This window comes from Antedon bifida, chromosome 1, assembly GCF_963402885.1.
Source record: "Antedon bifida chromosome 1, ecAntBifi1.1, whole genome shotgun sequence".
In the NCBI taxonomy this organism is placed as follows: Eukaryota; Metazoa; Echinodermata; class Crinoidea; order Comatulida; family Antedonidae; genus Antedon; species Antedon bifida.
This window is the reverse complement of record NC_136226.1, coordinates 13,660,298-13,674,067: the sequence shown is the minus strand read 5'-3', so window position 1 is coordinate 13,674,067 and position 13,770 is coordinate 13,660,298. Positions and strand designations below refer to the sequence as shown.

Below are 13,770 nucleotides of genomic sequence, written 5' to 3'. Positions count from 1 at the left end.
GATGTTCTATGGCGGTGGGAGAGGGCCTTTATTCAAAGCAGAGCATTTATTCAAATACATACAGTATATCATATTTTGCATCAATTCAAAAAAGGTAAATGAAAGTAGGTCAAATGCAAAAAGTTTAATATTACAGTTATGAATATAATTTAATATTGCAGTGCAAAACAAAAACACCCACCATATAATTACTGTAGTTTATACAATATATGATGCGGCATAAATATTTATGTAAGCAAGTCGAATAAGAAGCAGGGTGGACATATACATATATATGTATACATGATGTTAACTACACCTACTATTAAGTTGAAGGAGTTACTAACTCCTTAGTTGAAGCAAGGTGTAAATAAATCGAATGACAATGAGAGTTAAACAATTTTAAATACAAAATGTAGTTCGCTGATGAAGGGCTAGTGTTGCCTGAAACCTTTGCAAATTATTTTCTGGCTGTTTTACTTTATCGTTCTAATTTTGCTTTTGAGATCCAGCCACAGATAAATATACAATATAATATATAAATCCAAAGGCAAATTACTGGAAAAATGACAATGCTGTGGGTTTCAGTGGCTGGATCTCAATGGAAATACAAAATGAAATAAGCTAAATCAAAACAAATCCAAAATTATCAGGGCTTTTGGGTAACACTAGCCCTTCATCAGTGCAAATATATTTTTTGTTTGTATAATTTTTTATTTTTTTGTAATTATAAATATACCACCACCAGCATATTTCAGCTGCACTCTCAATGAAAGTGGGTTAACAAAATGTAGTTCAATGTGAGAAAGTACCTGTGTATCTCAAGTGAAATGTTTGAGTAAAACTCTTTGTAAGTTGAGTGATGCCAGTAAATTTAAGACTATGCACTTTAAAATAAATATATACAAATAAATTAATAAATATTCATATACTATAAACAAAAGTCTTACTTATGTTTGAATAAACACTAATAATTAATTAGAAAATTAAACTAAATTGAATGAAGGAAACTTCCAAAATGTCTTTTGGTAAAAGTTCAATTCTTAATCTGACATTTCTAATCAAAAGATAGTGATAAAAAACCTGTTGCTTTCTTTTTAATTAATCATTGTTAGATAGGAATTGAATGCACACCAGTAGGCCTAGTATAACATATAAAATAATGTGTGATTACTTGTCCTGTACGTCTAAAGTTATATTTTCACACAACAATTGATATTGCCTGCATAATTTAATAAAATATAAAAAAAATTATAAAATAAATATATAATGTAATCAATAATTATCCATCATATAAAGTATATATTATATACAAATTATTCTTGATAAATCTACATTGTTATGCATATATATTTATGAATATAGAAATAGACAATACAGGCCTACTGTGGTGAAAAAAAACTAATAATGAAAAGAGGTTGGGGTGGGTGAAGACGTGACACACTATGTGGTTATTGAAAAGCCTTGTTTAGAACTTGAATTTACAGCTATTTTTATATTGCAAAAATAAATTGGAAACATGACAGTAGGTGTACACTATATTATACCAATATATTTTGAATTGTCTTGTCCTGAGGGCAAAGGAAGCAAAATTAATGTAACCGTCTCTAAAGCTCTGTCTACACTATCAAAGTTTATGTGACAAAAAAATGTGATGTGCCCATATATGAACATTAAGATGTCATATCAGTACCATATTTGGGAACATCAGACAGAGCTTAAGTTATTCATTCTCTCCCCTCTGTGCACCCCCCCCCCCCACCCTCTTCCCCAAAAAATGAACAAAATAATTTCACTTCTAGACAAGGGTTTCTGATTTACTTTGTTTTCTTCAGGTAAATAATTGTTTTTCTCGAATAGTGAATAAATATTATGACTATAATACTATTCAGTATTGTACCATTCAACTATTAAGTGGGACAATATATCCTAATTGTAGAATTACTCCATTTTTCTATTCTTAATGAAGATCACTTTTAACAAAATAGATCTGATTAATTAATAAATCAATATTAAATTAATTACTAATTAAATATTCTGGATCATGATATAACTCTATCAAATCAAACACTAAATCACATTGGTATTCAAATACTCATCTATAATGTTTCATTGTTTTGTTAATGTTGTTTTTCAAAGAACTATTTGTAAATGTAACATATTAAGCATTTGAAAATAAATCATGTGATATTAATAGATTGTTATAAACAGGTAGACGCTAGTATTGTAACATATTAACTATATATATATAGATGATCTTTCTGAGATCTCTACATAAATCACTCACAAGGAATGATGATATTTATATAATGTATAAATAGATTAATGTATTTTCAGTAGAGTCATAATTACTAAAATGTTTTTTTTTTAGTTTTGCAATCAATTTTGTAGGCAAAAGAAGCAGGAGTGAAGAGCAATGAAGTAGATGTGGTATTATTTTGGTATTGGTGCTATCACTTTCATCCCTCATACTACATGAAAATGTGTTATTTTAGTTTCAAATAATGTAATTATAAATGTTTATTTAATTTGTTTATACTTCATAACTCGACCAATTACAAGATGGATAAACTGTATAATTATCGTATTTTTAAACTAAATCTCTTTTGTTATATGAATGACATAATTATATTATCTTCTAAATTTAATTTATTATTAAATTACAACTAAATATGGCATAAAAACAAACATTTTCTCTTTATAGATGCATATTTATTGTTAAACAATCAAAGGAGAGGGGAATTCCCAAAGTCTAATGCCTGTAAAAATAAAATACCCAATATTACATGTAAAACAAATTATCAAAAGAAACTATTTAAATGAGGAAATATGAGTGTAATATATAATTTTTGAAACTGAGAAATATAATCCAATACTCTCAAATAAATAGTGATTTAAAATCTATATAATGGCGATATAATAAAATATAATGCATAAACACATTGTTACATGCGTATGCTGCTTTCGCAAGGACATGTATAAAATATCAATGTGATAAAAATAGATAGACAGAAAAATGGATATGTGGCGTGACATGAATGATTAATGTTTATAATACATTATTTCTCAACTGTATTTCAATTCTATAGTATGCCATCAATTCTGTCTGGAGCCTATAATCACATCTGTTACAAAAAAAAGTTAGAGCATTACAGAAATATGTTACTAAAACTAATCTAATTGTACATGTATTGTTTGTTGTACTGTATGTTTGTTCTGAACATAATCTGAAGTGATTCAGAATGATGGGGATTGGTTTGGTGGGGAAGGAGGCAGTGCGAAGGAGATTGGATGGAGAACAATCCCTTTTAAATTTGATTTTTTTTTAAACATAATATTCATGGCTGGCAATCCCACTGATTTACATTGCAGGCTACCGTTGTATTCATTCCTGTATAAAGTCAATGTGTGATTCCTGCTTTTCTGATATTATTGTGGGTGCATAAATGAAAGGGTGTGGTGACATATTTTATCTTTTTCATTTCTTACATCCTATCACTTTGTCAGAAATATATATTTGTAATAATTTGTAAAATCTACTGTAGATGCATCATTACAGTATTGTTTTTGTAAAAATTGTATTAATAGGCATGCTATATATAGCACACTTTTAAATATGATATGATACTGTACTTTATTATAGGCCTGGGATACTGCCAACTTTTAAAATAAATAAAATATAATGTTATGCTCCATTAAAACATACAGGATTTTTAGGGTGTTATGTTGAAGCCATTTTGAAATATAGTAGTTTAATATTGTATCAATTTCTGAATATTGCAATACAGAAAAAAGAAAAGTTTATCAAATGGCATTTAAGATGGGAAGGGTATTCCCCTTCAATGATTCTGATTATGGGATCCTAACACTTCTTTGTTCAGCATACAGTATTTATACAGGCCAATCCAAACGTGATTGCTATGTGAGGACCATCTTGAAAAGTTTATTGTATTTCTGTGGGTGATTTGTGTGTGGTGGTGTGAAAAACTACAATGAGAACCAAAAAAATGCAAATTTAAATACAGAAGCCTAATGTAAACAACTTTCTTTCTTCTTTATTTATCAATACAATAATAATATGTATGAATGTTTCCCCCTAAAATTATGATGAAGTTTTGGTTTTTGCTGGTACCTATGAATTATCAAGTCATACATTGCCATAATTAATAATGAGTATATATGACACTATACAAAAATATATTGCACCCATATAACTTACCTAGTTAAAGAGAACATACTGGTAGGCCAATGAAAAGTTTACCATTAACCTACTTGGCTGTCTCAATAAATAATATATTATGTATGTTGGCAAATAATATAGGATTCTTTGTCATAAATTAAAGATTTATAGGCCTACAAAGAGTCTGAATTGTATATACCGGTATCCTTTGTCTGTACCCCTACCATACAGAAATATGTTCCATGCTTTTAATAGTAGTCTTTGCTTGTAGAATATTTAAGCAAAGTAATGTTTTATACTGACTAGTGGACTTACTCGCTTCTTCAAAACATCAGGGTTACATAAATAACTTTTATTTCAATTGCAAATTTTTTTTTTTTTTACACCATCCAACAGAATTATTAAGCTTCAGTATTTTTATTTTATCAGAAAAATCCTGTGATTTGAACCAATGACTCTGGATTGGTAAGCTAGGATCTAAACCATTAAGACACAGATGTTTACATTGCAAAACTGAAACCAATGTTTGTTGAATACCAAATACTGATGTGTACTACTGTAAAAAGAGCCCACTTGAACATGGGAACAAAAAAGTGGGGTGGGAGAAGGGGGTTTACTAAAGTGGCAATAATCAAGCAATGGTTAAAGGTTACAAATGATGTCCTTGCTTGGGAAATGATGATTATGTTGTTAAGAACGAATGAATAATTTATCAAGAAATTATTCTGATTGGTAACACACCCCATAAAAAAAGGTTTACAGTGCAGGTGATGGTGTTTATTGTTTTGTATTGTTTGTAAAACAAATCATGTCACTATTGGTGAACAATACATAAGAATTATGCAGTTTATTTTGTCTCAATTAGTTCATGTGATTGAAACTTTAACTACGTAAATAAACACACATATACACCATGTATTTCTCATCTACATTCTCAATGATTTATTTAGTAATCTACTATGTCTAGCCAGATCCGGCATTGAAACATAGATTGAATTGACAATGCTATTTCTACTACATTCAACATACAAACGTATAGCCTAAACAATGTTTTGTTCTTTGAACGAACACACACACATGGCGGATAGGGTCTTGCACCCATCATGGAAATCATTTCCTCCACATATTAAATGGTCAATAAGGAGCCACATAACTATGATACAATATTGCTATAATACCACGTTTCTGGGTACTAATAATAATCATTGGTAAATCCACAACTAAGCTCTATATAGAGTATCAATGTGTCTTTAACTTTCGTTTTAAAAAATACTGATAATTTAAGAACACACAAATCATGTTCAGTAGGAGTTTCAGCAACTCAGGATTTTCCAGTGATCATAATGGCCTGTAAATTAAATGTCATATTACATAAATTGTAACAATATTTTATTCACAAATTTATAATATTATTACTGCCGATTCTCAGCATTTACAAGGAAAATTAGTCTCAGTACAATTACATTTTAAAAATGAATTCTTCCGTTTTGTTTAAAGTAAATTTTTTTCATTTTACTTTGGTTTATTCTTTGGTATATCAGCAAGGTATCAAATCGTTAAAGATGGAAGCGATTTCTTTTTTTTTCAGGAAGATCTTAGTGCTCAAAGTTTGTTTCCATGTTTACTAAAATGTTATATATATATGTGGGGCTTAGTTTTTGATACTAAACTGATATGACAAAACTACTATTTATTAGGAAACTAAATGTTGTTCAAAAAAGCCTGTAGCCAGAATTGTTTGATATTAAAAAAAAAAGGGGGGGGGGGAGGAGATAATTTGTCCACAAAAGGAGCAAAAATTGTTGGTCTCTAGTTTAGAAGGGGCAATTCAGCAACCAAGGGATTCGTTCGAACCTTCCTTGGCCACAGCCTTGTGGAAAGTTGGACTGATAAAAACATTATTTCAACTATAATGGGTCTTTTGTGAGTCTGTCTATTAAACATGGTTGACATAAAGAATTTAAAATGTTATTTTTTTTAGCGACACATAAATAAATTATTATTATTATACTTTTTAACAATTATCTTTGAAAAATGGAATAAATTTTACAATCTTGATTTGATAAAAGTTATAGAGAAAATATTACCTTTCAAAAATTGTTATAAAAACATCAAACAGTAGGAATTTCTGATATAAAATATGCATATTCATTTATGTTTCTGTAAAATATGGTCTGATTATGTATGCAGTAGATGCTTTCAAACATTACAATTATGTCTGAAATATACTTAGCAATGAAGAAACATATTATATTACCAAATAAATAAGATGTTCTTAACATATTAAATTACAGACTTAGCAGTATACAGAGTACAACAGTATGTATAGTATCTTATACTACATTGCTATAAGTACAAAGACAATTGACAACAGAGGCTTCATAAATGTGTGTGTTTACTGATGTTATTAAAAACAGTAGGAAAATGTTGTACTTTGGCCTCTTAAATACAACCAAACCATACTTGTATGTGATGGCAACATACAAAATGTAATTCATCATAGTAAAATACAGTATTTTCAATAAAAGGATATTAGGGGTGGGTCACAGACTTTGGAAGTAATTATTGAATAGCGGGTGAAATCTTCCAGGGAAAGGACTGCTGCTGACTCAATTCTTCACCAACACATACAGTGATTATATTATAATTCTATGCAGTATTTTACAATTGAGTTGTTTATTAAATTAAATTGATAAAACATGTCAGCAGTGCACAACCTATCCATGATTACACAAATGTCAACTCTTGATTGATAATTTATGTAACTACTATACGTAATAAATAGAATCAATAATAGTAACACCACTTTAGCAGTCAGCACACCACTCTAAACTCATGTTAAACAATCACAACTGATATATATTAATCCCTTACATTTGGCACCTAATACAAGTTTGTTTTCATTCACAGAACGATAACCACTTTAATAAAACAGCACACTTGCTTTTAGTACAATAAATAATTAAAAAAAAAAAAATTATAAATATAATAAAACTGATATAATACTGGGACACTTTTACAAAATAAAGTTCCTTGACTTGGTATAAATTATAGATTAAATACTTCGAAGCATAGTTATCACAAACAATTACCATATGTACTGTAACAAATGGTGTTAAACCAATGATATTATCTATTTGATTTAACTTTAGCACACAGAATATGTATAGCACTCAATCAACTTAGTCATCTACTCTTGTTGATAGAATTGGCATTTTTATTCCTATATGTGCTACAGAATATATTTGACAAAATAACAGTATTCATATCTATAAAGAAAACACTTTATAGCCACTTTTTAAACTCTTCATTCCAAATTAATTTCTGTAACCTATTTTTTTTTGTTTTTTTTTTGTTTTTTGGTAATTGTGTCTTAGTTATTTTAATTTAGTATCAAAACAGAGTTTGGAAAAGTAGTAGTAGTCAGAAAAATTGAGCTGTTCAAAAGTTAGCTCGAATTTTAGCAAATTGTTGACAACACACATGGGTCATAACTATCATCTTTGGTTGTTTTTTTTGGAAAACATCGGTTTCCAAATTTGAAAGTACCATCATTTTTCATACATTCAGTTATATTAAAGTTAGAATGTTTTAAATATCGGTAGACCATGCTAAATGTTTTTTAGACAAAATAGGTTTCAGTCACATTTATCTAACCACATGCTAAATAAGAGCAAGAGCAAGACTCTTTTTAAGTACAGTACATTTCTAATAAACAATTCAGCATGCAATAGTCTAACAACTGTACAAACTAAGCACAAACAAAAATCTAACAATATTAACATAAAATGGATTCTTTGGACTTGACTTTGTTTTTTAAACATTTTTTAGCGACTTAAATGTTAACAGTCTACAAAAAGCAATGCGTACATGTTTGTGTACAGTTTATATTTACAAAGAGAAACTACTACAATAAGCCTTGTACTTTTAGTACAGTACGTACAACACAAACGACTCTAATAAACACTAAACCTGTTTTTATATGTACAATAAATACCTTATAATCTACAAAAAAAATGATAGAATTTGTTTCTATGTGACCTTCACGAATGAATTATGACTTCTTAACTAAACGTTACTTACATGAAATGTAGATTAATAAATAGCATTCATAAAGGTACATTTGTAGTATATTGTTTAACCAAACTTTATTTACATTGATAAAACAGGAACATGCAAGGTATTCTAAAAAACATAATAATGTTTTTCTTACTTAAAACTAACATAAATTTAAATTAAAAACTTGGTATAAAAAATCAAATTGTAACGACTCTTTGGTCTTGCAGTAATGAAATACTTGGTGACGAAAATTATTGGCAAAACAAAATTATTACTTTTACATAAAAGCCCCCAAAATAAACTTAATACTACTAAAATAATAACATTTTGTTATGTTTTTATTTAAAACCGAAATCTTTAAATAAACGGAAATAAAGTACTACTACTAAATATTGCTTGAACATTCTTTGAAATTAGGACGACAAATTTTAGGTGATTGCTTAGGGCAACTTGTCTCTTATTTGCACTTCATACACAAAGGAAATTAAGATATGAAAAACATTCATTATAAATTAAAATTACTGACCACTCGCCATAGAGTTTAAATACTAATATTATATTTTTTATTGCCACACCAGTTCTTAAATAATTTGTTTGATTTTCAAATCGCAATAAGTTAAAAATATGATAAACACAATTTAATTTCATTAGTATAAGGTCTGGAGTGACTGACCACAAGGTTTTGATACAATGTTAACTGTCTGCCCATATTTGACCATTAAAAAAAATCTAAGAGCGCTTTATAATTACTTATTGACCATAGCACTACCATCATTTTATAGAATATCAAGTTACAGTGTAGAACTTGGCATAAAATTACCTGTATAGCAGTTTAGTTGATTTTATAATTATTAAACTGATCACTATATCTTTTTCATCATATAATAATATTAATTTTATCAAATGTTAAAGTCTGGTCTTGCCAATTATAAATATCATGGATGAAATTTTGCAACATTTAAATAGCCAATTATATACAAATGTTGAAATGAATATATTTACTTCTTTTAAGAAGAAGATAAATAAAAAATTATAGTGAAAATTTAAATTTGCAGCAACGAAATCAATAATTTATAGTGTAATTTATATCATCTCATTATCTATCCAGTATACTTGCATTGTGTAAACAGAACGTCACAAAAGACATTCATATTGTTTGCATGTCCGCGGTGAATGGCCTATGGATGGTGACGTCAGCTAAATTTACAATAAGACATGTAGACATGTAATGTCATCTGCAGCTATGTAAATATATTAACCCCTTTACATAATGAGTTGCTATCATACATGATCTAATGAGTTCAAGTAATGTCTGGTATAGACCCCACCATATTGAGATAAATGTAATCTAATCTAACCCAAATAAGACATTTGTTTCAAATTTAAAAAAAAACAACATTGTTTGTACAGTATAACATATATCTAAGAATGTAGATGTGTATACAGTTTGATTTTGATTGATATTCAGAGTAATAAATTGGCTCTAAAGTATAATACAACTCACTACAGAAAAAGTTAACTCTAAAGAGTATCCATGAAATACCAAACAATAATGTTATTATGTTAATTCTTATTTTTAAATATATCTTATGACATAATTGTTCTGTACTATTAATTATAAAAGAACATTTTCTCCCATTTCTTTAAAAATTACAATTTAATGAATGTTTGTTTGTTAAAGCTATTTTATTAAATCAAGCAAAAATCTGTACTTATATTTTAAAATGGTTGCAAATCCCAATAAATCAACATTTTGTGGAGTAATTACAGTAAATATTTCAAGGTCTGACGTATGTAATACCATTTCCTTAACGCGTAACATAATTAAATAATTAAAATAGAAAAACGGTAATATAGTACTGCTACAACTTGGTCTCGGTTAATAATAATCAATAATTTGATGCAAAAAGTATATTACAGTTTACACATGACAGATGCAAAAAACCCAGTTTGAACAAACACATTGAAAATAGCCTTGGGCTAACCAGCTTTTCATTCCACTCAAAACAATACCACTCAACACTTTTTTGTGAAAACCAATTAAAATGTAAATATCGCCAGCCCAGATTTCTTAACCATAGGAGCTTTATCAATTCATAGGCAAACATGTGTATTGTTCTTCTGACAAATGGCTAAACAAGGCAAATTATACAGTGCATGCATGCAAACAAAAGATTTAATATAAAGACCTTTATGAATTCCAACGTTCTTTGTATATTTTTTGGATAGTAAAACATTGAATCGGACGAGTATGGCACGCAGATACATGATCAAACGATAGATTCAAATTAATTAAAGGCCGTGAACTAATCAGAAATTACAGCATATAACGAGTACGGAGTAAATGTCGCTATGTTTCATGTAACAACATATGAAGCCGATTTATATAGAATGCCAGAAATCTCATGAGAATTGAGTTAAATCTCTGGTGAGGATTAATACCGTGTTACTATCAGAAAAATATGACTCTCTCGCAGTCTACTAGAAGAACTGTCTTAATGTTGATTGGCCTTCTTTGTTTGAATGCTAAGCATGTGTTCTACATTTAGCTAGAACAAAGAGAGTCACCTTATACAGACCGATATCAATAATTTAGAGTTTAGAATACATGCATTCTAATCTGATAATCTATGCTATGTTATATTTAAGTAAATCTTGTTTTTTAGCGGACGTTGACTAAATTGCTTGAAGAGTTTTAAAAAAAAATGTTATCTGAGGAAGCACACGTTAACTGTATAAGACGGAATATATCACAAAATTCCTTTGTCCTATTTATTTCTAATTAAATAATTCTCAATACATCCTAGACTAAAGGAAATCCGATAAAATTTGGTGATCATGATGTATGTTTGTGTTGGCTGAATAAAACTTGCGGTTTATCTTAATTCATGTTCGGATATTTAAAAAGCAATATAATTAACAATAAATTGCAAACAGGTTATCATTCATTTTAGTAATAAATATTATTTTGAAGGTGTTTCTGTGAAAATACTATATAATAAACTGGTATTATTTTGGCTTATATGTTACAAATATCTCAAAGGATGACATAAATAAAACATTATCTCACAAGTGAACCCTGTTCATTTTTTCTTATACTATCAATAAATTATGAAGACATACAAGTGAAGTATAAACCTCTATTAGTTAATACCACATAAATTAAGTATGAAAAGCACAAAATAATGCACTAAATTAAAAGGTTTTTTTTCAAAACAAAACAATTTTTTTTAAAGCTTAAGAATTTGCATTATTCCAAAAAAAGGAGAAAGAATGTAATAATAATTTTGTTCACCAAACTAAATGATTTACACATTTTACTTCTTTCTTACCTAATCTCGGGATTGTTTCGATAGAGGGCATCCATGAATATGTGTCGTAAATTCATACTTGTCTATCGCTTTGTATCCGCACATATTACATTGGAATGGATCATTGAATCCATGTGATCCACGGTGAATCACGAATAACAAGTTATCCGGAAAAATGATCTTACAGTGCGGGCACAGAAATTGTAGCTGTTCCTGCTTCTGTCGTAGATCTTCTGCAATGTGGTTATTAGTTTGCGTTGATTGGTCATGCGGGATACTGGTTGGACTGGTTGGTACAGGAGGCGGTGACCGATTGTCTATGGGGTAAACTGTCGGGCTAGCTCTGTTTCTATCCAGCCGTTGAACAGGATTTAACATTTTTCGTTTGGATGGTATCCGATTACTGCCACTTCCTAGATCCACCTGACGATTATGAGTACCATTGATATGTTCTGGAAGTATGCCCGCTTCAGTTTTGATAAACGCTGCTTTATTTGGCAATGCTGCATCGTACATATAAGATACAACGGTGTTTGCGTTTGCGTGTGATATAGCATTACTAGTATTTACATAGATATTATTTGCGCTTGCATAAACTGGAGGGCGGCCATTATCGCGGGTAAATGGCTGTTTGGAAAATTCTGAATGACTTTCAGATTTTAATGCTGTCATTTTAGAATTGGAATCTGTCATAGTATCTGAAGAGTTGTCCTCAGTTCCATTTAAAGTTTTGTGATTGGAAGTAACGCCATTTTCAGGTTGGTCATTAGTTGTAGCATGTGAATTTGCTGCTTCGGCGTTGGTAGATGAATACTCTACGCTACCTTCCTGCGATGGATCTACGACAACGATACCACTATCTTTATGCATCGTCATCAAATGTTTAATAAATTGTGACTCGTGTGCACATGCATAGTCACATTGGTCGCATTCGTAATGTGACTCCATATCGTTTGACATCGCGTCCGATACATCGGTAGTATCAGGTTCACTACTGTGAGTGGGCGATTGCGATGATTTCACCGAACAGTCAAGAGGGGCACTTGTGTCCATTGGCTGGGCCTGTACATTATGCTTAACACCGTTGTCATTAATTACTTTGGCCTTTTCTTTTTGTTGTTGAACTGTGTAGTCCATTATAGCGTTGTATTCACTATTCATGAGTTGCATCTGCGCTGGTGGCGTGGTGGCGTTAGCTAAATTTTGATGCAATGCGAGCATATTCTCCATGTTTAAACTTTTTAAATATTCTGGTTTCATGCTTGTATTAGAGTTCATTAAAGTAGACATCCTCGCTTGTCGGTCGTAGATACTTGGTCTACCTTTAAGTACGCTTATCCCATCAGAGGGCGCTGCAAATTGGTCGTCAACGAAGCTTGAATTCAGATACATTGCGATAGAGTATGTTGTGATGCTGTGGTACCGTTCCAGGTGGAGAGAAATTGCACGTTCTTTTTGGCAATAAAACTCGCAGTGAATACATTTGTACTTGCATCTATCACGGTGACGGACACGTGTGTGAGTACGAACGGTGGACGGTTGGGAGGCTGCATACGGGCAGTAGTGACATTGGTAAGGTCGATGACCTCGATGTGAGTTGATATGAAGCATCAAGTTGTGTTTATTTGGTGATGAATACGGGCAGTGATGACACTGGAAGCGAATCATGTGACCCTCAGGAGTCGTAGCTGTACTAGTTCGCCCCATTCTCTATTTTATCTTTGGTTAAAAAGCCTGAAAATAAATGTTACAAAATATTATTTAGTATAAAGTTAAATTTTATATTTCAAACCAACAATGAAGAGCACCAATAACATACAGTATAATTTTACTTCAAAACCATTTTAATCACAAAAGTAAAAGATTTAGATTTTTAAATTATGCATCTCTTTAAAAGAACACTGTATACAGTACCGACTTCTGCAGGTTAAAATACTGAAAAATCAATATAAAGTTACAGAACATAAAATAATTACTGTACGTTAGATAAGGTTAGCTTTTATAGAGTTAAATGTGTCTATCCTCATGAAATATATTCAAATAAAAGAATTATTGACTTTACTCTAATATTAATAACTGTTTGTTCCCCTCCCCCTTATAATTAAACTAGGCAGCCCATGTTCCTAAAGTCGTCTCTAATTGCAAGTTCTAGAGTAGCAATTTACTGGTAGTTAAATTTGAAATTTAAATATTTACCTGGCATATATTCTGGTCTACAGTTTATTCTTGGGTTTCAAACTT

At 30.1% G+C, this 13,770-nt stretch overlaps 1 protein-coding gene across 1 annotated transcript; it reads right to left on the bottom strand.

The window, feature by feature from the left end:
- Positions 1-9,824: 9,824 nt before the first annotated feature.
- On the bottom strand, positions 9,825-13,770 carry LOC144838684 (uncharacterized). The gene is made up of 2 exons (XM_078694164.1): positions 13,726-13,770; positions 9,825-13,263 (listed from the first exon to the last, which is right to left on the bottom strand). Exon 2 carries the CDS (start codon positions 13,234-13,236, stop codon positions 11,551-11,553), a length of 1,686 nt encoding a protein of 561 aa, XP_078550290.1. The 5' UTR covers positions 13,237-13,263; positions 13,726-13,770; the 3' UTR covers positions 9,825-11,550.